This window comes from Rattus norvegicus, chromosome 5 (assembly GCF_021556685.1).
Source record: "Rattus norvegicus strain SHRSP/BbbUtx chromosome 5, alternate assembly SHRSP_T2T, whole genome shotgun sequence".
Classification (NCBI taxonomy): Eukaryota; Metazoa; Chordata; class Mammalia; order Rodentia; family Muridae; genus Rattus; species Rattus norvegicus.
In genome coordinates, this window is record NC_141538.1 from 127413876 (window position 1) to 127438883 (window position 25008).

At 51.6% G+C, this 25008-nt stretch overlaps 1 protein-coding gene across 2 annotated transcripts in view; it reads right to left on the reverse strand.

Moving 5' to 3' along the window:
* The window catches only part of Acot11 (acyl-CoA thioesterase 11), a 48557-nt gene that overhangs the window by 552 nt on the left and 22997 nt on the right, over positions 1–25008 (reverse strand). The window contains exons 2-15 of one of the 2 annotated variants that reach the window (NM_001271383.1): positions 20927–21140; positions 20286–20355; positions 13844–13904; positions 12933–13031; positions 12464–12599; positions 10547–10700; positions 9256–9375; positions 6695–6839; positions 5697–5752; positions 4453–4519; positions 4080–4163; positions 3240–3370; positions 1021–1152; positions 473–599 (exon numbers count right to left, since the gene is read on the reverse strand). In NM_001271383.1, coding sequence (NP_001258312.1) covers positions 473–599; positions 1021–1152; positions 3240–3370; positions 4080–4163; positions 4453–4519; positions 5697–5752; positions 6695–6839; positions 9256–9375; positions 10547–10700; positions 12464–12599; positions 12933–13031; positions 13844–13904; positions 20286–20355; positions 20927–21140 — 1596 coding nt within the window. The other variant, XM_087659952.1, reaches the window with a different exon arrangement.

A 25008-nucleotide genomic window follows, 5' to 3' on the forward strand; every position in this document is an offset into this window, starting at 1 on the left:
CCAGGAGGCCCCAGGGGACAGAGATTGACTCTACAAAGCCTGAATCCATTTTATATCAAAGTGTTGCAGGGATGGGGTATCACAGAAACGTGGTAGACATAAGCTTCAGACTATTGCATGGGTCCTTAGCAGCACTGGTGGAGTCAGCACCTGAACAAGGCTCAGAGCGATTCTAGGGCTGCAAGGGAAACTGCATGCCGGGAGGAACTACAGCATGCCTGCCCCCAGCAACTCCCTACCTTCTCAACACTGACTACCTTGCTGAACTTAATGGGCCCTCAGAGCCACATAAAGCCCTCCCAGACAACAAGGGAGACAAATAAGCTCAGAGGTAGGCTTTCTGTGAGTCTCAGATGCTCAGGCTGGGAAAGTTGGGAGGTCATAGGGGGTTCGGGTCTGGAAGGATCCCAGCCCACAGTAAAGAGTTCAGTTCACCCATAGGTGGAAGGGTAGAGAGGACGTCAGGCCTTACCTTAGTCGACTGGTCCCCCTCACGCCACAAACAGAAGCCTGAACAGAGAGTCTCCCCACGTTGATATTCCGGTGTCTCACGGTGCGTGGGCAGTGTGACAGACCTCAGGGCAATGACGTAGGGGTCCCTGGAGGAGAATCAGGGTCAGAGTGAGTCAGAGATCACCCACAGGAGGATGCCTTGCTCAGGATCAGCTGTAGGAAGGGAACATCTGTGGTAGCAGCATCGGCTTCAGGCCCCTGGAGCCCCACAGACCTGTGTACCTTGGGGTTTTCGTTCTTCTGGTCCTTGTCTCCAGAAAAAGACATCCATGCCACATCCATGCCTCAGGAAACAGCCACAAGCTTCCAGAGAGCAAGGAAAGGTATCCCCATCTGTGGCCAAAGCCACAGACAGCCTTGCTTTCAATGTTTGCCCTTGCTGCCATGGGTTCTGAGTCCCACCACCAGTGGGCAGCAGAGCTCTGACTGCCATGTCGCTGCTTTTCCCAGGAGAGGGAGATGAGGCCTCCCCACCTCTACTGAACTCCTCAGAAAGCAGGCACTCACCCACTGTCACAAGGCTTCCTCCTAGAGGCCAGGATCACAAAGTCTTGGGGCTTGGTGTTACCACTCAGGGTAGGGCTGATGACATGGTAGATGGCGTCATCCTCATCCACTTGCTGCACTAGCTCCACACTCCTGTTGGGAGGCTGAAGTCAGGACTTGGGTCACAGCAGCTCTCTATGGGGACCAGCTCTGCCAGGCTCCTGCAGATTGAAGCCTCCTGAGCAGCCCTGGAATGGGTTCCTTACTTCTACACAGCACAGAAGGGCCAGAGGAAGGGTGGGGACCCTTCAGGATATGTGCATGCATGAGTGTGTACACATATGCTTGTCTATACACACAGCACCAGAGCAGATACACAGGCACATGCATTTACAGAAGCACTCATACATACACACAAACACACTGACTCAAGCAAATACAAGTCTGCAAGCTGACAGCATTGGCTGTCAACTTGACAGAGTCTAGAATCATCTGGGAAATGGGCCTCTGGGTATGCCTGTAGGGGATTGATTATTAATTGATGTAGAAAGACTCATCTCAACTGGGCAGGGGAAATGGAGACCATGAGCTGGGCACCAGCATGCATCTGACCGCCCTACACCCTCCTTGTCTTGCTATTGTGAATGCATTATGAACAAGTGCTTCGAGCTTCTGCTGCCTTGATTTCCCCACCACAGTGGACTGTACCTGGAACTGTGAGCCACAGTAAATCCATTCTCCCTTAAGTTGCCTCTGTCAGGGTGTTTTGTCAAAGCAATGTGAAAGGAAACAGTCACAGGAACACAAAAAGCTACATACAGGCATGGGCTCAAACATGAGCATGCATACATAGGCACCCAGACAGACACCACCAAACTCACAGATCTGTCTGCAGGGGCACACGCCCCCAAGCAGCTGTTCGAGGATTTGGTCTTTGTGCATACTGTCCAGTGAGTCCCCAGTGTGTAGGTATATCGCTATCGACTGATATTGGTACCCACAGACACATGAGGACACAGCCACACTTCCCCCAGCCCCCTGCTGCACAGAGGCTGGCTTGGGAGCAGGCTGGCTGTGCAGGCCTAGGGGAGTGTGCTGGTCACTCATTCTTAGTGAAGATTGATTTGGTTCACAATAGCCCACCTTTCCCGGATCCTCTGCCCAGATACCAACAGTCACCTCTCAGTTCCAGAATGCCCTGCTCGCAGGTCCTGGTTACTCATACACAGTATTTTAAAGCAACACAGTTCTTTCCCTTCTTGCCACTTGCTTGATCTCTTGTTCTATGCACGTGTGGTTGGTTGTGTGTACACGGGTGTGCGTGCACATGAACAAGTATGAGTGTTGGAGGGCAGGTAGTCACATAGTGTTGCGCTGCAGGTAACAACCTCAGGTGTGTCACTGCTGTCTGCCTGTGTGTGTGTCAGACTAATTTTGCCCTAGGGGTTCCAGGGAGTCTCCTGTCTCTCTCCCATCTCAGAAGGAGCACTGGGACTGCAGACAAGAGCTACATGTCCAGCTTTACATGGTTCCTGGGGGTTAAAATTCAAGTTCTCGAGTTTGTGTGCAAGTACGTTATCTACTAAGCCGTCTCCCAGGGAAGAAAGCTTAGGCAGGAAGCCGGGGCATGAATGGCTGTAATCACTCTGCTGAGGACAGACTCAGGAGGAGTGGGCTACTCGTGGGAAGTCAGCTGGTGATGTGCAGCTGAGTCCCCAAGTCTATCCAGCCTCCTAGGGAAGCACTTGTAACGCCAGCTCCGACTGAGCCACGGCTCCAGCAAAAAAGACGATGACCCTGAGGATGCTAAGCAGACCCGCTGTAAACATTAACTTTCCCAACCCCATGAGTTGGCTCAATGGGTAGGGCACTTTGCCACCGTGTCTGCTGAGTTCAGTCCCTGCGTCCTCAAGTCAGAAACGTCCTAACCAATGTCAAGCTATTCAAAACAGATGCGGGACTCAAACTCCAGCCTCCGGGTCGAATTCCAGGCTCAGTCCCTTCCCTAGGGCTTCCACATACCCATGACTTTGCCACCTAACACAGAACTGTATAGCCAGACCCACCACAGCTGAAGGCCAGTGGGAGCAAAGCATTGTGGGGATCAGCAGGCAATCCCCACCACCACCACAACCACCACCACTACCACCACGACCACTACCACCACCGCCACAACTACCACCATCATCACCACCACCACTACCACCACCACCACCTTTCTCTTAGCACTGGCCCCTCACCGGCAATGCTTGTCCCACTCTGGTCTTCTGCTCAGGTCTGAGAGCAGCTGAAAGACCTGGGCGGCATCCACATTTACCACCATCTCCAAGTGAAAGGACAGGAACTCCTCTTCCAGGATGTACAGGCGAACCTGCGGAGCACAGAGGGCAGCCTCACCACAGCCCCAAACCACGCTGCTGGTGGCATCTGTCCGCTGGAAGTCAGGGCTGCCGCTGACTTGCTGTCTGACTGAAGAAGTGAGTGAATGGCCCTGAGACTTAGTCACAGCCCTGTGAAAATGGACCTCTCACAGAGCTCAGTGTGAACAGACAGAAGGCACTGCTTTAAGAAGCAGTGGTCAGAGCTGGAGAGATGGCTCAGAGGACCGGGATTCAATACCTAGCACCCACATGGCAGGTAACTCCAATCTAGGGCACCTGATACCCTCTTCCAGCTTCCCTAGGTACTAGACATACCTGTGGCACGCAGACATGCCCAGGTAAAACACTATACACATAAAAATAAATAATTATTTAAGAAAAGAAGAAGCAGTAACTGAGGCAGCAGAACTCCAGAGTCTGGCTTCATCCCTAATGTGACAAGTGGGGAGGTGACAAGCACAAGAAAGGCACAATGCTCCCTGTCCCACTTCTGCAGTGATCTGCTGTGCTTGGACCCAAAGGAGTAAGTGGGAAGGAAGGGGGCCATGCAAAGTGGTGGGGGGCTCAAGGGTGGGTAAAAGGTGGCAGGCAGGAAGAATTAGGGGCTTCACTCAGAACCCTTGGAGACAGTTGGGTGGCGTCACGACCTCGCTGAAATGCTTTTGATGCTTGCAAGGAAAAGAAAGGTGGGTCGGTTACCTCACTGATCTCCACAGACAGCACCCAGTTATCCTTGGCCATAAGCGTCTTCAGAGAGGACACGTTGTAATAGCTCAGGTATACCTGAGAAGAGGACACAGATGCTACTTTCTCCTGCCCCAGGGGTCCCTGTGGGGCTATGCAGATATGGTATGGAGCTGGGTTTTGGCAAAGGGGATCCAGGGCCCTCACATAGAGCCCTAAGCAGCCACGCCCTCTTACAAAAGAGGGAGCACACACGAGTGTGTGAACAGCAATCATGGAGAAGGGCAGAGGGCAGTCCACCACCCTGGACTGGCGAATTTTTTTCCAAAACTCTTCTGGCCGAAGGAAAGAAAAAGGACCCAGTGGGCTTTCAAACAAAGAGATATACCTGGTTGCTAGGATCCCAGGGAACAGACAGGGCCATTTCCGCCTGCTTACAGGACACAAGGTACTTCCTAAGAGGGAAAAGGGCAATCTGGGTCTCTCAGAGTCCACTGTGTTTGGCAGACATCAGTGTCAGCTCAGGGCGAGCTCAGTGGGGTTGCAGACTCTGCCTGGCAGGGCAGTGGGCACACTGGCACACAGAAAACAGCAGCTGAGAGACAGGAGTTCAGGTAGTGCTCTAGGAAGTTCACAGGGGACAAGCTCAGGCTCCCCGCCACACCACCCGTGGTACTTCTCAGGGTTCGCTTTGGAATGGAACCCATGTCTTCTCTACCTCCAAGGGGCTTTGCAAGGAGCACAGGGATTAGCATATGATAAATGTTCCAGAAACGAAGGCATTTCTCATTAATAATAATGTGTGAGCCAGGAATGCACGCACAACACGCTAGAGTCTACGAGGAGCTTTACCGAGCACCAGACATACCAGTTTACATGTTTTGAGCCGTTGGGTCTGTGCTCTAGACCTTTATGGGTTTTGTTTTAATTGATTTGTTTTGGTTGAGATGGGTATCTCTCTGTAGCCCAGGTTGGCCTTAAACTTGTGGCAATCCTCTACCTCATTCTCCCGAGTGTGGAGATTTGACCCTTCCATGGCCAGACAAGCAGTACTCAGAGTACTAGGACCAACAGTAGATCTCACTCAACCGCGTGTCCTGAGGACAAGAGATCTACCTTCTGTCCTCAGTGTCCTGGTGTCTACAAGAGCCGTAAGATGCTGAAGCAAGACTATGCAGATGCAAAGGGCCAGCCCAGATGAGAGAGGCAGGAGGAATCTAAAAGTTCAAGACCAGCCAGAACTACTTAGTGAGTTCCAGACCTGCCTAGGCTACAGGGCTACAGTGTGAGATTATGACTCAAAATAAAATAAAATTTAAGGGCTGGAGAGATGGCTCAGTGGTTAAGAGCACTGACTGCTCTTCCAGAGGTCCTGAGTTCAAATCCCAGCAACCACATGGTGGCTCACAACCATCTGTAATGAGATCTGATGCCCTCTTCTGGTGTGTCTGAAGACAGCTACAGTGTAGTTCTATATAATAAATAAATGTTAAAAATAAAATAAAATTTAAAAGGAGAATGAGAAAAGCCAGCCCATTACTGAGCCTGGGAGGATTCCTGAAGAATGCCTTGGGGTCAGCAGGTGAAGACCAGCCCTGAAGCGCGTCCCTCCCACAGCCCAGCCCCACTCGCCTGTCCAGGCGGATCTTCTTCCTGGCACTGGCCTCTCGGTATCGCCGTTCACCATCCTAGGAAGGAAGCAGGGACATGTGTGGTACAGGTGAGATGACCAGCTGAACCATAACTCTGACATCCCTGTCCTCTGAGGCCAGAGGACCTCGCAGTCCCTTCAAGAAGCTTAAATCTTGCTAGGGCAGCAGGTATCAAAACATCCTTACTTAGAAAGTTTCAGGGCCCCTAAACCACACCTTAGCTCTGCACGGAGCCTTTGGTGACATTGGGTACACTGCCCCGCCTTGTGGGCCTCAGTTTCCCCCAGTGTAGAATGATTCAGTGAAAGAACCTCAACATGGTGCCCAGGGCCACACTCACTGGTCACTTGCTGGGAATGAAGTCCTCACAAGGGCTCTGCCTAAGACCATTCCTGTTTTCTGCTGTACGTTTCTTAGCCTAGGACCTTCAAGTCCCAGTTTACACAGGAAGAAACTGAGGCTCAGGGGGTTGAATGGTTCCCCCAAGGTTATAGGAGTATGGGGTGGGTCCAGGGTCAGAACTCAGAAGCCCACCTCTTTTCCATTCCTTTATGCCTCGCCCCCATTCAAAAAAAAAAAGACAGCAACTGGTCCCTGGCAAGCCAAGAGGGTGTCTCCACAGACACAGAACCCAGTCATCCACGTGCTGACTGTCACCACTTCTCGAGGGTCCCAAGGCCAGTTGGTTCCACACAGCCACAACGCAGAAGGCAGAAGGCAGAAGTTGCAGACACACTAATTACACAGATAAGGACTGAAACCCTCAGAGATAGAAGTCCAAGAATGCAGCAGGGGTGAGGCTCGACCAGCCTATGGTGCCCAAACCAGAGGTCCCTACAATCCTACAGACAGTTAAGGTCCATGAACTTCAACATCAGCTAGACCCCATGTATGTTCCAGTTCTGACAGGCGGAGCGGGTACGCAGCAGGAATCCCTGGGTGACACCAGGACACTCTAATCTGGGATAAGGCACTCACCCCAGGCTGGGGACGAATCCAGGGCAGCTTCTGAGGCTGGTCATCTTTGTCCAGGACCACGAAAGTCATGAAGGCGCTGTTGATGTGCCGGCGCTGGGTCTCAGCCTCCTGGCGGTAAGCCTCTACACACACACCCACCTCCATGCTAAGGCCAAATGAAAGAGGGAGTCAGGCTCCACAGACCTTCCCAAGCCCTGTCCTTCCACGTCTCGCACACTCACACACACAGGCAGGCAAGTGCACACATTCTCCTGGAGTTCTTCCAACAACTGGACCCAAATGGCCAGAACCCTATCTGTCCTCTTCAGTAATCTCACAGAGCAGACGAACCTGCCCGGCCAGGCTCCCAGCTAACAGACCAGAAAGTCAACAAAGCAAGAAAGCAAAGACACCCAGAAGTCATCAGAGGGTAGGCAAGATGGCTCAGCAGGAAAGGCACTTGCTGCCAAGTCTGACAACCTGAGTTTGATCCCAGAGACCTATGGTAAAAGTAGGTGGCACACTCTGGCACACCACCCCACACACACATACCACATATGCAGTGAATAAATATAAAGGTAGTTTTTTTTTTTTTTTAAATCAAGTCACGGGAAATTACAAAGGAAGCAGGCACACTGACATGTGCTAGTAATCTCAGCACTAGGGATACTGAGACTGGGGCGGTGACATGAGTTGAAGCCTGACCTGAGTAACAGTGTAAAATTCCACCTCAAAACTCAAAATAATAATAGTAATAACAAAAGTAATATCAGGAGCTGAGGAGATTGCTCAGCGTGTAAAGTACAAGTAGAAGGACCCAAGTTCAGTCCCCAGAACCATCTAAAAGCCAAGTGTGGTAATGAGCACTGATAGTCCCAGCCCTGGGGACACGGGGAAAGGAGCTTCCATGGGGCCAGCCCTGGGGACACGGGGAAAGGAGCTTCCATGGGCTTGCTGGCAGCCAGCCTAACTGTGGCAAGCTCCAAGCCGATGAGAAAACTCTGCTGCAAAGTCAGGTGGACGGTGCCTGAGCATGGTTATCCTCCAGCTTCCAAGGCTGCCTAACATACATGAACACACACACAAACACACATATATACACGGACATTTTGTTGTTCTGTCTTTTGAGACAGGGTCTCACTATGTAGCCCTGGCTGCCCTGAAACTTGACCATGCTAGGCTTGAACTCACAGAGATCCTGCTGCCTCTGCCTCTCTGCCTCTGCCTCTCTGCCTCTCTACCTCTCTACCTCTGCCTCTCTGCCCCTGCCCCTGTCCCTGCCCCTGCCTCTGCCCCTGCCCCCACTGCCTCTGCAGTGATGGGATTGAAGGTGGGAGCCAGCATACCCAGTTTACACATATTTTATTTTTTCCAAGACAGGGTTTCTCTGTGTCCCTGGTTATCCTCGGACTCTCTCTGTAAACCAGGCTGGCCTCAAATGCAGAGATCTGCCTGCCTCTGCCTCGAGTGCTAAGGTTAAGGGTGTGTGCCACCCCCACCAGGCACACATGCAATTTTTAAAAATAGAAGACATAATAAAAGATAGAAAGGGTGCCAAGGACATAGTAGAGCATTTGTCCAACATAGGCCAAGCCAGGAAGTCCTACAGCTGCAAGATGTGGGCCTTAGAGAAACAGGGAACCAACTGCCAAGTCTCAGAGTGAGGCAGGAAGAGAAGCGGGGAAGAACCAAGCCTGGGAGGGTCCTGAGAGAGGCTGGAGGTGGGCTGATAGAATCGCAGAGAGCAGCAGCCATAGCAAAAGGCTCCACCATACAGCTGGTGACACTCACTGGACGGTCCCTCTGGCTTCCTTCTAGTAACACCTCGGCCAATCCTTGCAGCTGTGAGGTGGCTGTGTGAGTACTTTATATGTTAAAGAACAGAGGCTCGGGGCTGGGGATTTAGCTCAGAGGTAGAGCGCTTACCTAGGAAGCGAGCGCAAGGCCCTGGGTTCGGTCCCCAGCTCCGGAAAAAAAAAGAACAAAAAAAAAAAAAAAAAAAAAGAATGGAGGCTCAGAGACATTAAGTAACTTGCTCAAAGACACACAGCCTGTGAGAAGTGAAACCAAACTTGAACCCAGGCTGCCCAGCTCCAGATTGACCTTCGTCGTAAATGAGCACGCAAGTTCTCAGAAATAGCCCTCAGCTAAAGCCAGCTGTGGTGAGAAGAGCCCTCAGAACTCACTCCAAGGTGAGATGGTGGAATACCTGTTTTGGGACATGGGTAAGAAAGGATCTGAGAAACAGAAGCAGAGGCCCTGTGACCTCTGCAACCCCAGAGCTCAGTCTTCCAGCCAAGCTGGGGAGAGACGAAGCACACAGGCACGGTTAGTGCTTCCAGTTAGTGGGAGGCACAGCACCTACAGAAAACTTACAGAAGACCCCAGGGCCACCATTGGACAACAGTTGAGTCATAGAACATTCCAGAAAAGGGAACAACAGCTAACCTTGGGCCATGTAAACAACCCAGTGATTCAGGCCTCATCAGGGAAAGGCTTGGCAGGTCGACATTAGGTGTTTTTAAGATCAGGAAGAACCCTCAACCCTCGGTGGCCCTGTCCCACCCATCCCGACACCTCACCTATGCTTGAAGGCATTATTCACGATGGCCTTGAGCACCAGACGGTCCCCCACCTGAGATGGGCCTCGGAAATGGAACATCTCGATGGCCTTGAGTGTAGGGTGGGCATGACAGAGCCGGCTATGGGGAAGAGCAGGGGGACAGAAGAAAAGGCTGGTACTGCATTAAGGTGGTTGGGCCAGCTTTCCCTAGTGCCTAGCCCGTAACCCACCCTGGACTACAGGACTGGCCCTCTGATCCAGCCCTGGGATGACTCTGCTCGATGCCTAGCACTACAGCCGTTTCCAGCTTAGCATGCAGAGGCCGCTGTGCACGGCTAGAGAGGAGCAGAATTTGAGGCCAGAAGAAAGCAAGAGTTGAGTATAACCTAAACCAAATCCCTTCCCCTCCTTCTCTTGGCATGTCTGTCTCAGTATCTATGTGCCCTGATACCCTGAAACCCATCCCTCCTGAAAGGCTTCTTGTCCCTGGAGGCCCTCCTCCACCAGGAAGCTTTCCCTGACTGCCCAGGCCCTGGGCCTCCTTGGGTCTCACTCGTAGGCCAGGTTTCAAAAATGTTATTGCCTGGACACTACCTTCCGCTTAACCCTGGGCTGGGCCCTAAGAATGAAATCCAGCCTAGTGGAGTGGGTTATGGCATGTTGAGAGAACCAGGGCAAAGTCATGGGGCACAAGGTATGGATTGCCAGTTATCACAACTAGTGCTGTGTTTTATTGTTTTCTGAGACAGGGTTTCTCTGTGAAACCCTGGCTGTCCTAGAACCCTCTCTATAGACCAGGCTGGCCTTGAAGCCTTGAACTCAGAGATCCACCTGCCTCTGCCTCCTAAGTACTAGGATCAAAGAAAAGAGACTTATTTTTTGCCACTAGAAAGAGGCATCGGTCTGAGGTGGCTTTATGGTGGCGCTGGGCAGTATGCTGAACTGTGGGAGGTCATACCAAGAGCAAAATGGGGGGGAGGGGACGGGAAAGTGGAGGAGGAAGAGAGCCTGAAGGGGCAGTTACTACCGGAGTTCAGGTAAAGGCAGATCAAGGGGAGGCTTCAGGGTCGGTCTGCTGTGGAGACTCCCAGCAGCTATAAGGAATGTGGTAATGAATGGGCAGAAGAAAGAAGCATGGCCAGCTCACAGAAATGGCTGCTCTCTGGCTCGACAGGTGTGGAAATCCAGGCTTATCCTAGCAGAACACCTAAGCTTCTGGAGCTATGAATGCTGGTACCAGGTATGCTTTCTGTTGCCAAGGAAACAGCCTCTGGAAACAGAGGAGAGAAGGCAAACGGAGGCTGTCTCACCTGGCTGCAATGGTGGCCACGTTCTCCATCCAGGCCATGATCTGGCCCCCAAAGGTATTGCCCTGATGATTGGCGTGAGGAGGCAGCACCAGTTCCACACTCTCCACCCGGGTCTTCTCGGCTGGCACCATATTGCTGCAGTCCTTGTCCAGATCTGGCCCGGAATGAAAGCAAGCATATGAGAGAGTTTCCCTAAGGATAGACTGTTCATGGAAACCCCAGGACAACGACCCCCCAACCCCAAAACATGAATTTACTGTTTACTACCACCAAGTGATCACCAGACCTAGACCAGCCCTGGGTGAAGAATGGGAGAGCTTGGAAGGAAGGACATACGCCAGCCTCAAAGCAGCAGACAGCGCAGCTGTGAGACAGGCAAGCCTGAGCCAACCCCTGCCTCGCCAAACACAGGCTGTATGACACTGGCTCGCAGACACCCATCTGTAAGGAGCAAGTATCAGCCCCAGCCACCCAGGACTGGATTCTCCAGAATCCTAAGAAAGTCCTCCACAGAGCACCCAGCAGAAAGGTAACATTCACTCGGGTGAAGGGCCTTGGGAGGTGTCACGGGAGATGTAGGACAGGGAAGCAGGAGATGAAAATGATGTGAGCCCAAGTCTGCAGGAGGTGCTGGCAGGTGTGAGACCTTGGGCTAAGCTGAGGGAGGACACATGCGCTGGGCTGAAGCATTAGTCTGAGGCCTGCATGCCAGACAGAGATATCTAGACTGACCCTTGGAGGCAGGCTGTCTGCACAGGAGGGATTTGAGAGGGCTGTGATGGAATGGACAGATCCATGGAACTGACTGAAGAGCTGGGCTCCCTCCAACCATCCCCTAAGCCCAGCATGGCAGAGCTCAGGGTGGTCTTAAACTCCTGATCCTCCTGCCTCAGCCTCCTATATCACTGCTGGAACTGCTGGTGTGCTCCCCGTGCCCAGCCAACACCGGTTTTTCTTCGTTTGCTTTGAGACAGGATCTCACTATGGATCCCAGGGTGGCCTTGAACATCATTATGTAATCAAGGCTGTCATCTAACTCATGATCCTCTTGTCTCAGCCTCCAGGGTGCTAAGATTACTAGTGAGGGTCACTCTGCTTGGCTATATTACTTTTTATTTGTCTGAAACTTGGCCCCTTCCATTTTGATGCCAAGAAAGACCTCACACAAGAACGCGGAGATGGGGGTTGGGGATTTAGCTCAGTGTCCTGGGTTCGGTCCCCAGCTCTGAAAAAAAGGAAAAAAAAAAAAGAACACGGAGATATGGACAAAGAGCCCCAGGTCCCCTTCCCTACCCCTGGGGCCTTCATTCTCTGTAGAACATCTTCCTCTCCTCACCACCTGCCAAAATCCCACCCAATCCAAGGCAGACAGGTCATCCTGCACCAACAAGAGAACAACCATCAAGAGGGGGAATAATCAAGTCAAGATACAGAACGATGTGCCCCTATGTGTTCCCTTCAGGGTAAAACCAGGGAGCTAAATAACACATGCTTTGCTTAAATCTACAGAAAGAACCCCTAGAAACATTGGAAACCAGCCTTTGCCTCTGGGGAGATGACCTGAGCTCTGGGAGGGAGGGAGCATGGAGGGAGACTTGCTTTTTATCTTTTTATTTTTCTTGGGGAAAAAAAAAGAAAACATATACATACACTTACACAGAGAAGCTTTTTAAAATTCCTACACGTCTTCAAAGCCTAGCCAACACTACCATCACACACATCATCTCTCCTGAGCCTAAGGACATGATGGGTGACAGATTGTTGTAGGACCCCATTCTATCTCCACTGCTTCTGGGCTGTGAGTGAGTGGCCAGGGACAGAGGTCCATAGTACAATCCCTTCCTCCTTCCATTCAAAGTGGGTGTGAGGACACCAGCTTCCCCCTGCGTACACCTGGCTGCCCTCTTACCCACATACCATCCTGGATGGCATAGTGAGCTAGGAGATCCTTGATGGTGTCTGTGTAGACCAGTCGCATACGCCGGCGCTCAGCCGCCACCCCATGCTCGGTCTTCTCCTCCTCCGTCAATGGGACAACCTGCTTCAGCTTCACCTGTTGGCCAGGAGACAAGGTGCACAGTGACCTGATGCCTGAAGCCGGTACCTGGTGGGCCTGGGCTGCTGTGGGAGAGGAGCTCCGGACTCTCTCCCCTCTGTGCCTACTCTTTTGTCTCCATTGTAACCCGACAGGGCATAGTCCTCTTTAAATGTCCTCCAAGATCCCTTCTTGGGCAAAAGGCCCAAAAATAGAGGGGTCTGTTTAGAACACAGTGTTCCGAAGACATTTAAATATGCAGGAAGAGATGGGGAAAGGCGCAGACACCTGGGTGGGAGTCACAAAGAGTCCCACTCTGGGTAATATGAGAATGACAGAGCAGCTGTCTACCTTGGAGAGCTCCCGGTGGGCCACGAAGGTGGCCAAGGCCTTGCAGACACTCCACTGTTTCTCAGAGCACAGATCTTCAGAGACCACCTGGATTCCTACCTGCAGAAGGAGAGGGGTATGGGAGGAGGGAGGACAGGAAGACGCTACTCCAGGCTCGCAGCTTTAGTGAGGCTGGACAGCCACCCAGGCTGGGCCTCTGGAGTTTCTACATCACCTATCAGTATGGAATGCCAGGGACCTAAAGTTGGTTCTGACTCTGCCTCTGGTTTCCTGGAAAACCTTGGGTAATTCACTTCCCTTTGGATCTGTTTCCTCATCTATGGAATGGGAGTCATCACAACTGCCCCTTAAGGGATTACTGAAAGGGTTCAAATGTGCCCTGTCCACTGCTAATACTGAAAGTCAGACCTGTGGGGTGCATTTGTGTGCTGCCCAGAAGCAGAGTCACTGTTACCCCAGCCTCTGAGGTTCCCAGGAATCAATGGCTCGATAGATTCCAGAACCTAAATCAAGCCCAGGAGAAGAAATGAAGTCCTCAGTAAAGCCATCCTCCCACTGTACAGATATGGAAACAGAGACCATCCAGGTAAGCTAATGGGCAAAAGTCCAGTCTCTCCCATTGCAGCACCATGATCAGACACAGCGCTGCCTTCCTCTGCCTTCACACCTGCTATCGAATGTTCCTAACCAGGAGTATAAGCCCTGAGCACGCCCCTTCCCTGCCCTGGCCTCCATGTTCCCTCCTGTGCTATGGGATATTAGCAAGGAAGACCTTAGGGTCCTCCTACCCAGCCAGCCATCTTGGAACTCTAGTCAGAGTCCTACAGTGTGTGGGGGCTTGGGCTTGGATCCTGAAAGACAAAGTGGAACAGGAAGGCCACCCCCCCCCAGGCAGGGCCAGCCACACACACCTCCATGCTGGAGTTGAAGGCCCGGTTCACCTTGGCCTTGATATTCACCACTTGGCCGACACTGAGGAGAGGAAAGCAGGAGGTAAGCCTTCCAGAGGGACCAAGGGAGGACAGGAGCCTCAGACACCCACACCTCAGGAGGGACCAAGGGAGGACAGGAGCCTCAGACACCCACACCTCAGGAGGGACCAAGGGAGGACAGGTACCTCAGATGCCCACACCTCAGGAGGGACCAAGGGAGGACAGGAGCCTCAGACACCCACACCTCAGCGAGGGACCAAGGGAGGACAGGCACCTCAGATGCCCACACCTCAGGAGGGACCAAGGGAGAGACAGGCACCTCAGATGCCCACACCTCAGGAGGGACCAAGGGAGGACAGGCACCTCAGATGCCCACACCTCAGGAGGGACCAAGGGAGGACAGGCACCTCAGATGCCCACACCTCAGGAGGGACCAAGGGAGGACAGGTACCTCAGACGCCCACACCTCAGGAGGGACCAAGGGAGGACAGGCACCTCAGATGCCCACACCTCAGGAGGGACCAAGGGAGGACAGGTACCTCAGATGCCCACACCTCAGGAGGGACCAAGGGAGGACAGGTACCTCAGACGCCCACACCTCAGGAGGGACCATGGGAGGACAGGCACCTCAGACGCCCACACCTCAGGAGGGACCAAGGGAGGACAGGCACCTCAGACACCCACACCTCAGGAGGGACCAAGGGAGGACAGGTACCTCAGACGCCCACACCTCAGTGAGGGACCAAGGGAGGACAGGCACCTCAGATGCCCACACCTCAGGAGGGACCAAGGGAGGACAGGAGCCTCAGATGCCCACACCTCAGGAGGGACCATGGGAGGACAGGTACCTCAGACGCCCACACCTCAGGAGGGACCATGGGAGGACAGGTACCTCAGACGCCCACACCTCAGGAGGGACCAAGGGAGGACAGGTACCTCAGACGCCCACACCTCAGGAGGGACCAAGGGAGGACAGGTACCTCAGATGCCCACACCTCAGCGAGGGACCAAGGGAGGACAGGTACCTCAGATGCCCACACCTCAGGAGGGACCAAGGGAGGACAGGCACCTCAGATGCCCACACCTCAGCGAGGGACCAAGGGAGGACAGGTACCTCAGACGCCCACACCTCAGGAGGGACCAAGGGAGGACAGGTACCTCAGATGCCCACACCTCAGCGAGGGACCAAGGGAGGACAGGCACCTCTGATGCCCACACCTCAGGAGGGACCAAGGGAGGACAGGCACCTCAGATGCCCACACCTCAGCGAGGGACCAAGGGAGAGACAGGAGCCTCAGATGCCCACACCTCAGCGAGGGACCAAGGGAGGACAGGCACCTCTGATGCCCACACCTCAGGAGGGACCAAGGGAGAGACAGGAGCCTCAGATGCCCACACCTCAGGAGGGACCAAGGGAGAGACAGGAGCCTCAGACACCCACACCTTAGTGAGGGTAGGAGGTCTGGCAAGAGTACTTCAAAATTCCCAGAACACAGTCACACAACTGCAATGTCACCAAGCCAGCAGACATGTTCCATAGAATCAGAGCTTCCATAAGCTGCTAATTTGCATGTCCACCCACCCCCAGACTAGAGTCTTCTTTTGCTCCTCAGCTCCCTTCCTGGGGCAGCCTCCTACCCCCCACTGTCCAGAGCTCACCCTCCAGCACTCCCCCTGAGTATGACCTCTGCCTCCTAAGCCTTCAAACTTCTCTGTGCTTTTGTTCTCTCCTCTCATTCATTCCTGTGGTTCATAAAAGCCAGAGCCTGTGCAGGGCAGTCACATGCTCTACTGGGAGTACTAGCCCTGCCCAGTGAGTGTATGCTTTGCTCATCAACACACCAAGCACACAAGGCAGGGTGAGACCTCCATAAACAGTGACTGACTGAAGCAATACACCAGCATTTACCAAATGCTTGCCAAGTGCCAATGGCTGGAAAGAGGAGTGGGCAGGGATACGAGACACTTAAAAGTGCTATGTGTGCCTTTCTGCATTTGAATCTCAAAACAAACTTGGAGGCAGGTTTATAGGGGAGTGACCATCAGAGAGGCTAAGCCCTTATCCAAGGTCACCTAGCTAACAAGGTCACCCAACTAACTCACAGCGGGGCAGGGATTCTAAATGGGCTGTGTTGACCGAACCAGCCCAGCTCTTCCTAGGAGCAGTCTGTCCTTCTGGGAATGTTTCCCACGTTCACACAAATCTCCTAGGAGCCACCTAGCTTGCCCTGTGCCCAGAGTGTGCCCAGACGATGGGCTGTCAGGGTAAGGAGGGCAAAAGGCTACAAACCTGGCAGAGTTTAATCATGATGACCTCAAGAAGTTCTTTACCCTCTGCACCGTGGCTTGTGAGCATGCAGAGTGCACTGCCTGCCACCGAAGCTTGGAAGGGTCCATTCCAAGGGACAGGCCATAGTGTGGCCTGATTGCACCTAATTTTGAACTAAGCTTTACCGTGGCTGAGAACCCCCAGGAGACATCACCGTCTGTGTAGGGACTGGTGCCCGTCAGCGTCCTAGGCACCCATCAGAGGTCTGGGAATAGATTCCTCAAGGGGATAGGGGATTACTGATTTAAAATGAATTTATCTTTCTGTGGTGTTAAACGAGGACTGGAGAGATGGCTTAGTAGTTAAGAGCACATACTGCCCTTGTAGATCTGTTTAGTTCCCAGCACCCATGTCCTCTACAGGTATCTGTATTTACACACACACACACACACACACACACACACACACACACACAGAGAGAGAGAGAGAGAGAGAGAAAGAGAGAGAGAGAGAGACATACACACAGAGAGAGAGAGACAGAGAGAGACAGAGACAGAGGCAAATAATTATTTTGCTGTTGTTTTTCACTAGCCCTGGCTGTCCTAGAACTCACTCTGTAGACCAGGCTGGCCTGGAACTCAGAGATCCATCTGCCTTTGCCTCCTGAGTGCTGGAATTTAAGGCCTGCACCACCACCACCACCCAGGTCAGGTAAATAATTTAAAATAATAAAAATAAATCTTTCTCTTTTTTTTCTTTTAAAGAAGAGGACTGGGAGTGACTTGGTCACAGGATACTGAAGAAGGAAGAGGGAGAGAAGAAAGGAGGAAAGGGAGGAAGGGAGAGAGGGAGGGAGGGAGGGAGGGAGGGAGGGAGGGAGGGACAGAGGAAGCAGTCCCCTTCAAGGGAGCTGACTGGGGGAGAGAGGTTAGGAGTCAGGAGCATTAGGAGACTCAGTTGATTTGCAAACTTATTTCCAGCTTTATTGGGATAACAAAAAAGAACAACACAGCAAAGCAAACTCACAAGCCGGCGTGGCCATATTCTGACACTGGTGGGGAAAAATAACTGGCCATTTTTCAGGTATGATAATCATGTGGAAGTTGCCTAAAATTAGTTCTTAGTCCTTCCTGATGTTTGGAAATATTTCACTTTGTCTTCTATTGTTTGAGACAGGGCCTCATTATGTACCCCAGGCTGACCTTGAACTCCTGCCTCAACTCTTGAGTAGTAGTATCACAGATATGAGTGTCTCTTGATATGTCTCCTTTATTTATTATGTCCTATAAACCAAGTCAGTTGTGAATCACACTCACAGCAATGCCCCAGTCTCAGTCTCCCAAGAGCTAAGCCTATCAGTGTTCACCACCATGCCTGGCTTGAAATGTTTTTAAGCAGCAAAAACTAAAACAAACGAAGGTAAACCTGTAACTGTTCAGGTGCTGCCAAGCCTAGCCTAGCCACTGCCATGCTCCAGGCTCTGAACAATGTGCCCTCCCTCTGTCCCCCCGCCCGGCAGGTCCACCCATCACATATGCTTCCCAGATTCAGTGTCACAGCCTCCAAAGCACAAGGGTCACTGCCCTCCAGCCAGCTCAGCCCACTCAAGAAACTCTCCTCAACCCTGCCCGGGCAGAGGGCACAAGGACTGTGTTCTGGCTGTTTGTATCTGCAAACCTAGCATGACACCAAGGCTCTGAACTATCTTAATTAGGTTTGCTTTCTTTCCTTCTTTCTTTCTTTCTTTCTTTCTTTCTTTCTTTCTTTCTTTCTTCCTTTCTTTAAATAGGTATTTATTTTATGTACGTGAGTACACTGTTGCTGTCTTCAGACACACGAAAGAGGGCATCAGATCCCATTACAGATGGTTGTGAGCCACTGTGCTGGCTGGTTTTGTGTGTCAACTTGACACAAGCTGGAGTTATCACAGAAAAGGAGCCTCAGTTGAGGAAATGCCTCCATGAGACCCAGCTGTAAGGCATTTTCTCAACTAGTGATCAAGGGGAAGGGCCCAGCCCATTGTGAGTGGTGCCATCCCTGGGCTGGTGGTCTTGGGTTCTATAAGAGAGCAAGCTGAGCAAGCCAGGGGAAGGTAGCCAGTCAGTAACATCCCTCCACGGCCTCTGCATCAGCTCCTGCTTCCTGACCTGCTTGAGTTCCAGTCCTGACATCCTTTGGTGATGAACAGCAATGTGAATGTGTAAGCTGAATAAACCCTTTCCTCCCCAACTTGCTTCTTGGTCACAATGTCTTGTGCAGAAATAGAAAACTCTGACTAAGACAGCCACTATGTGGTTAGTAGGAATTGAACTCAGGACCTTTGGAAGAACATTCAGTGCTCTTAACCTCTGAGCCATCTCTCCAGCCCTTAACTAGGTTTCCATTGTTGTGATGAAACACCATGACCAAAAGCAACTTGAAGAGGAAAAGGTATTTTTCACTCACAGTCCCACAGCACAGTTCATTCATCACCCAAGAGAGTCAGGGCGGGGTCCTGGGGACAGACACTAAAGCAGAGGCCATGGAGGGTGCTGCTCACTGGCTTCTCCCCATGGCTTGCTCTGCCTGCTTCCTTACATGGCCCAGAGCCACTTTCCCAGAGTGCCATCACACAAGTGGGCTGGGTCCTCCCACATCAATCGTTAATCAAGAAAATATCTCACAGGCCGATCTGACAGGGGCATTTTCTCAATGGAGGTCCCTTCTTCCCAAATGACAGCTTGGGTCAAGTTGACATAAAACTAGCCAGTATATTAACTAATACTGAATACATAGTGAACGAGTGACTGAGTATAGGAACGGGCCAACATTCTTCCTCATTAGTCCCACAAAGGGCAGCAGGCAACCCTGAATGAGGCCTTGGCACTTGACGTCCTGTGTATGGACGGCACATCTAGGAGTGGGCTGATAGCCAGAGCTCTATGTAAGGCCTGCCCTGGGCCTAAGGAACAGCCGCCTTCTGGGTCCCAGTATGAGGCTCAGTGGCAAAGCACACGAGGGAACCTGTACAGTCACTGGTGGCCCTGAGTAAGAGCTGGAGGACGTGAAGCGCTGGCGGCTGGCTCGCTCTTCTAGCATAGACCTCGGGACTCGTCAAGGAGCCTCCCTTTCAGAATAATCTCTGTGCACTATATAATGAAGCATCACCTGTCCCCGTAAGCAAGTCCTCCATCACCTTCCGAGTGGTTTAATATGGAGCTGAACAACTTATAGCAGAACAGGAGAGGACAGGGGGAAAATCCAGGCGGAGACAGGAACTCTGGGAAAGAGAAGACTGAAAGAGAATTAACTAACTAACAAGCCATGTGGTGGGACAGTCCTGGATGACCACGTTTACTTAGATGAGCCAGTTGAGAGTCTGCCATTTAAAAGTCAACTAGTCACTATTAGGGGCTGGTGCCTCAGAGACAGTCCACTCCCTGTAGTCCAGTGACCAGGAACCTATGAACAAGTATCTGAGCTAAAAGAGTTAGTTCCAGACTGGAGAGATGACTCAGTGGTTAAGAGCACTGACTGCTCTTCCAGAGGTCCTGAGTTCAAATCCCAACAACCACATGGTGGCTCACAACCATCTGTAAAGAGATCTGATGCCCTCTTCTGGTGTGTCTGAAGACAGCTACAGTGTACTCATATATATAAATAAACAAATCTTTAAGAGAGAGAGAGAGGGAGGGAGAGAGAGAGCGAGAGCGAGCTATTTCCTGAGCAAATTCAAGTCCTTTCATTTTACAGGTAAGGAAACAAGGCCCAGAGAGGGAATCTGACTGACCCAGAGTCACAGAGCACCACATGACAAACGGACGCCCAAGCTGCTGACTCTGCATATTTCCTCAGCCTGTCCTTAGGTCTCCAGGTTCCACCAGAGGAGCCTTTCCAAAAGCAAACCTGAGCCAACTTCCCGGCCCCACTCTGACAAGAAAGCCCACCTGATGGTACAAACCAAAAGGCCACTCCTAACCCACTGCTGTCCCACACGCCTGTGTAAAATGTTCCACCCCTAAGACACCATGCTTCCACCTCCAAGCCCATCAGTCAACTGAGTCAGCTCCAAATGCCACACAGTCTGGTGGGGGCGGGGAGGGGTGGGGATGCAGACCCTGGGCTGAGGGTGGAGAGAGACCAAGAGAGTAATCAAGCCAGAGGGCCACTTACCTAATGGTATGGTCGAAGTAGATGTCATCCATGGAGGCTGTGACACAGGGACAGCCAGCATGCCTCTCCGCTGGCTCAGGAGAAGAAAGCCAGATGTTAGCAGCCTCCCCGTGTCACATGGACCTCTGAACCAAGTATCTTCCAGAGGCTTCTCCGAAAGGAGTTCCCACCCTTCTTCCCCACTTCTGCTTCCTTGCTTCAGAGCCTTGCTCTGGAGCCCTTTCCCTGACCACACAGCTGCCTCAGGGCCTCTCAAACCCTGCTGGCGTAGCCAAGTCACTGTTAGACCCTAGAGGCTGAACATGGAAAGGATCGTGAACACTCACAGTCCGTCCCTGTGTCTGGCCTTTCTCTACCAGCCAGCCAATCGGGAAATTGCTGTGGTTAAGGGCGCAATAGAGGCAGACACGGACATCAGCGTGTATACCAACACACAGGGGTGGGTAACTGGCGGGGAGGGACAGGCTGCCTTGACAACTAGGTGAACAGAGGCAGGGCACCAGCAGGACCTAAGACCAGAAGGGGAACAAGTGTGGTACTCATGAGAGAGGAAGAGATCATCTTTAAAAACCGAGGCCCCTGCCTCGGTTCTACGGGGCAAACAGTGGGGATGGGATGTCGACCCTGGAGCACGGCCTCACCTGATAGGCAGGCTGTGGTGTCGATCCATTTGAGCAACTGCCCAATGCTCAGCTCCCCACGGTGGTTAGTGTGGCAGGGCAGCACCAGCTGGCTCATCTGCACCTCCGTGGGGTTCCGGTAGCCTTCACCCTCTGCCATGGCGGAAGCGTCTCCGGACTCCGGATGAGAGACTGACTTCCGGGATGTCCGACTAGAGAACATAGAGGCGAAGCCCTGGGGACAAGTGAAGACGGCATGGTCAGTATTCTACACATCTCTGCACTGCCGAAACCTGACACCTCCAGAACAGAGAATTAGAGAAGCTGCTAGGACCACCTCCCACCAGCCTCATCAGGAGTGGTCATCACCTCCAGACCAGGATCTAAGAGTTCACTCCCTCTTAGGAGAGAGTCTACTTCTTTGTAGACTCTAGTCTGCTAGTGGGCGACTTCCTTACACTGACTTATTTTTTGAACAGGCTCCACAGCTTTGGCTCTGAGCTCTCGCTCTTCCTCATCCTCTACACGGCTGGAATTATAGACATGCTGCCATATTTGATTCCTGACTTTCTGTCTTGAGAAAGTCAAAAAGGGAGTAGGGGGCTAGACAGATAGTTTAGCAGTTAGGAGGACTTGCTGGGGTCTGGAGAGACGGCTCAGTGGTGACTGTTCTTCCAGAGGTCCTGAGTTCAATTCCCACCAACCACATGGTGGTTCACAGCCATCTGTAATGGGATCTGATGCCCTCTTAAGGTGAAGACAGCTACAGTGTACTTATATACATAAAATAAATAAGTAAATCTTAAAAAAAAAAAAGCACTTGTTGCAAAGTCTGAGGCTCAGAATTCAGATCCCAGCACCCACATGACAAACTGAGTGTGGTGTTTTGAATGAGAATGTTCTCCCCACCCCCACCCCTCCATAGGCTCATATATGTGAATGCTTGGTCCCTAGTTCTGTTTAAGAAGGATCAGGAAGGGGCTGGAGAGATGGCTCAGTGGTTAAGAGCACTGACTGCTCTTCCAGAGGTCCTGAGTTCAATTCCCAGCAACCACATGGTGGCTCACAACCATCTATAATCATGTCTGGTGCCTTCTTCTGGCCTGCAGGTGCATACATGCAGGCAGAAAGCTGTATGATGTATACATAATAAATAAATAAATGTTAAAAAAAAAAGAAGGATCAGGAAGTGTTGTTTCCTTAAAAAACAAAGAAATATTATAAGATTTTTTTTAAACCCCAGGTGTGGGCTACAAGGCTACTTCAGATTGTCCACAGCAACTGACTATGATTCGCCTCGTGCTCTAGCAGGGGCATAATTTTGCCAGCGTCAGAGAGTTTCCATGATTGTGGGATGTTAGGAATTCAGGAGACTTTTCCCAGGGTATATAAATAAATGCTAGGGCCCTGGGGATGGGGGGACGGTTAGATAATTGGATGTTGGTTGTTGGTTGTTGGTCACGGTCTGTGAAGTAGTTGTGCACAGAGAAGGAATTAGATTTCCTGCCAGTGAAGATGGAACTTGCCCCAAGGAACTCGATGCCCCTCACCAGCAGGAAGTAGTCCAACGATAACATGGCCCCCTTCCCCTCTATTCTTTTTCCTCTCCTATCTAATATTAGCGGTTGAAAGGGTGGAGAAGGAAGGAAGAAAGAACAACCCATGAAGTAGCAGAAGTCCAGCTACAAGGTGTGGCCTTGTTGTAGGATGTGTGTCACTGGGGCAGGCTTTGAAGAACCCAGTGCCATTCCCAGTTAGCTCTCTGCCTCATGGTTGTGACTCAGCTACTGCTCCAAGCCATGCTTACCTCCCCGCTGCCATGCTCCCTGCCATGGTGGTCAAGGACTCACCCTCTGACACTGTAAGGCCACAGTACACTCTTCTAAAACTTGCCTTGGTCATGGAGTCCCTACAGAGCAAAAGTGACTAAAACCTCGAGCATCTTACAAACTCCTGCAAGCGTAGCTCCGAGGTGGGCAGAGCCAGGAGAGAAAGTGTGGCATTCCTGAGAGGGAACGGGACCTTCCTGCCTGAGAACAGGAAAAGGTCACCAAGCTTGAAGCCCCCCCTCTCGTGTGTAGGTTCTAGAACTTTCTCTGTTGGTTCTTAGGCTGTATCAAATGACTGACAATGATGACCCAGAGCTCCATACTCGGTAGATCTGAGGAACCCTGGGCTTGCTGCCTTCCACCCTAGCCAAGAAAATGTGAGCTCTGGGTTCAGAGAGAAACTCTGACTCAAAGAAATAGGTGGAAAGTGATAATGGAGACCCTTGATGCCTTCTTTTGGCACACCTGCACACACATACACACACACACACACACACACACACACACACACACACCAAATAAATTAATTAGATACATTTTTAAATGTAGCAGGTACACACAGGAAGGAGTCACAGGTCTCTACTTCAGCATCAAAAATTCTGAGATAGTCTCAAAATTAAATGGAAGGTGCAGACATTGTACTGAGACACAGAGGTCACAAAAGGACAAGCACTAGAAGTCACCCATAGGGCATCCTTGGATCAAGTTCACAGTACAATGGGAGGGCTAAGAGCTGAGCTACTGCTTAACAGGGTGAGCAGAGGGCAGACTCTGGTTCAAGACTATAAGTTCTAGAGGTGGGGCTGGAGAGATGGCTCAGTGGTTAAGAGCACTGACTGCTCTTCCGGAGGTCCTGAGTTCAATTCCCAGCAACCACATGGTAGCTCACAGTTATCTGTAGTGGGATCCGATGCTCTCTTCTGGTGTATCTGGAGATGACAATGTACTCACATATATAAAATAAATCTTAAAAAAAAAAATGAAGTTCTGGAGCTAGTGAGTGGTGAAGGGGGCTCAATATCAGCAGTTAATCCCACTGATCGATACATTTTAATTCCCAGATGTGGTGGCACACACGTGTAATCCCAGTACTTGGGAAACAGAAGCATCTAGATCTCTGCTGAGTCAAAGCCAGCCATAGCTACATGGCGAGCTCCATGCCAGTCTGGGCTCCATAGTGAGACACTGCTTAAGAAGAGGAGGGGGAAGAGGGGGTAGGAGAGGGAGGAGAAGGAGGGGGAAGAAGGGGGAGGAGAAAAAGAGGAAGAAGGAAGAAGAGAAAGACAGAGGAGGGAAGGAAGGAAAGGAAAGGAAAGAGAGAAAGTTTAAAGTAGTAAATTCTAAAGCAAATGGGGCAAGGCAAAAGCAGATTGCTGAGCGGCACTGAAAATAGTAAGGTCTGATGCTGATCTCACTGTAAACAGTGAGAGCCAAGGCTCTCCATTCCCCAGAGACCTGGGAAGGGCACTGCCTTAGTGCACACTCACTACCGTGACTTCCAGAGCACTGCTGAAGCCCCTGCTGCGTGGTCCTCAGGCCGAGCACCGTCAGGCTCCCACTGTTGGTTCATAGCGGCCCTGGGAGTGACAGCGTCCTGTAAATTTGCTGTGGTCGAGCCAGGAAAGAAGGCGTATGAGGAATTCTACAGAAACTACGATTCCATGAAAGATTTTGAAGAGAGGAGGAAGGCTGGTATCAAAAGTGATTTTCAAATGTAAAGAATTTTTTTGAATTGAGTTCCATAGACATTCATCACTGAGCTGTGTTCCTGAACTATGAAACATGAACATGTGGGCTAAGAAGCCGTTTCTTTCAATAAGCAGTCAGCAATTGCATGAAACCAACAGTGAGCCCTGGGGCTGGGGGATGGCTCTTAAGTGCTTCACGTGTGTAAATCTAATTTTATTCCAACAACAGACTTGTGAGGCAGGTGCTCTGTTAGCACCATGTCACAGACAAGGACACTGAGGCTGGAGTCAAGGGCAAAGCCCAGCTGCAGTCTCGGGGTCTGGTTGTGAACTGAGCTCCTGTGAGCTATACACACTGCCCCCAGAGTCTCCTGGGACAAGAAGAGGCTAAAGCCCTGGGCCTTGGAAGCAGCAGCACCAAGTGCTATGTGTTCACATTACAGTGACAGGTATGAGCCCAGTTCAGCTCACACTGGAATGAGGGCACAACTGGCTGGCGGACCACAGTCTCTCATAAGGGTGCTGAAGCCAACCTGAGGACGTCAAAGCATACCAAGGTAACACGTTCAAAACCCATGACTGCTAG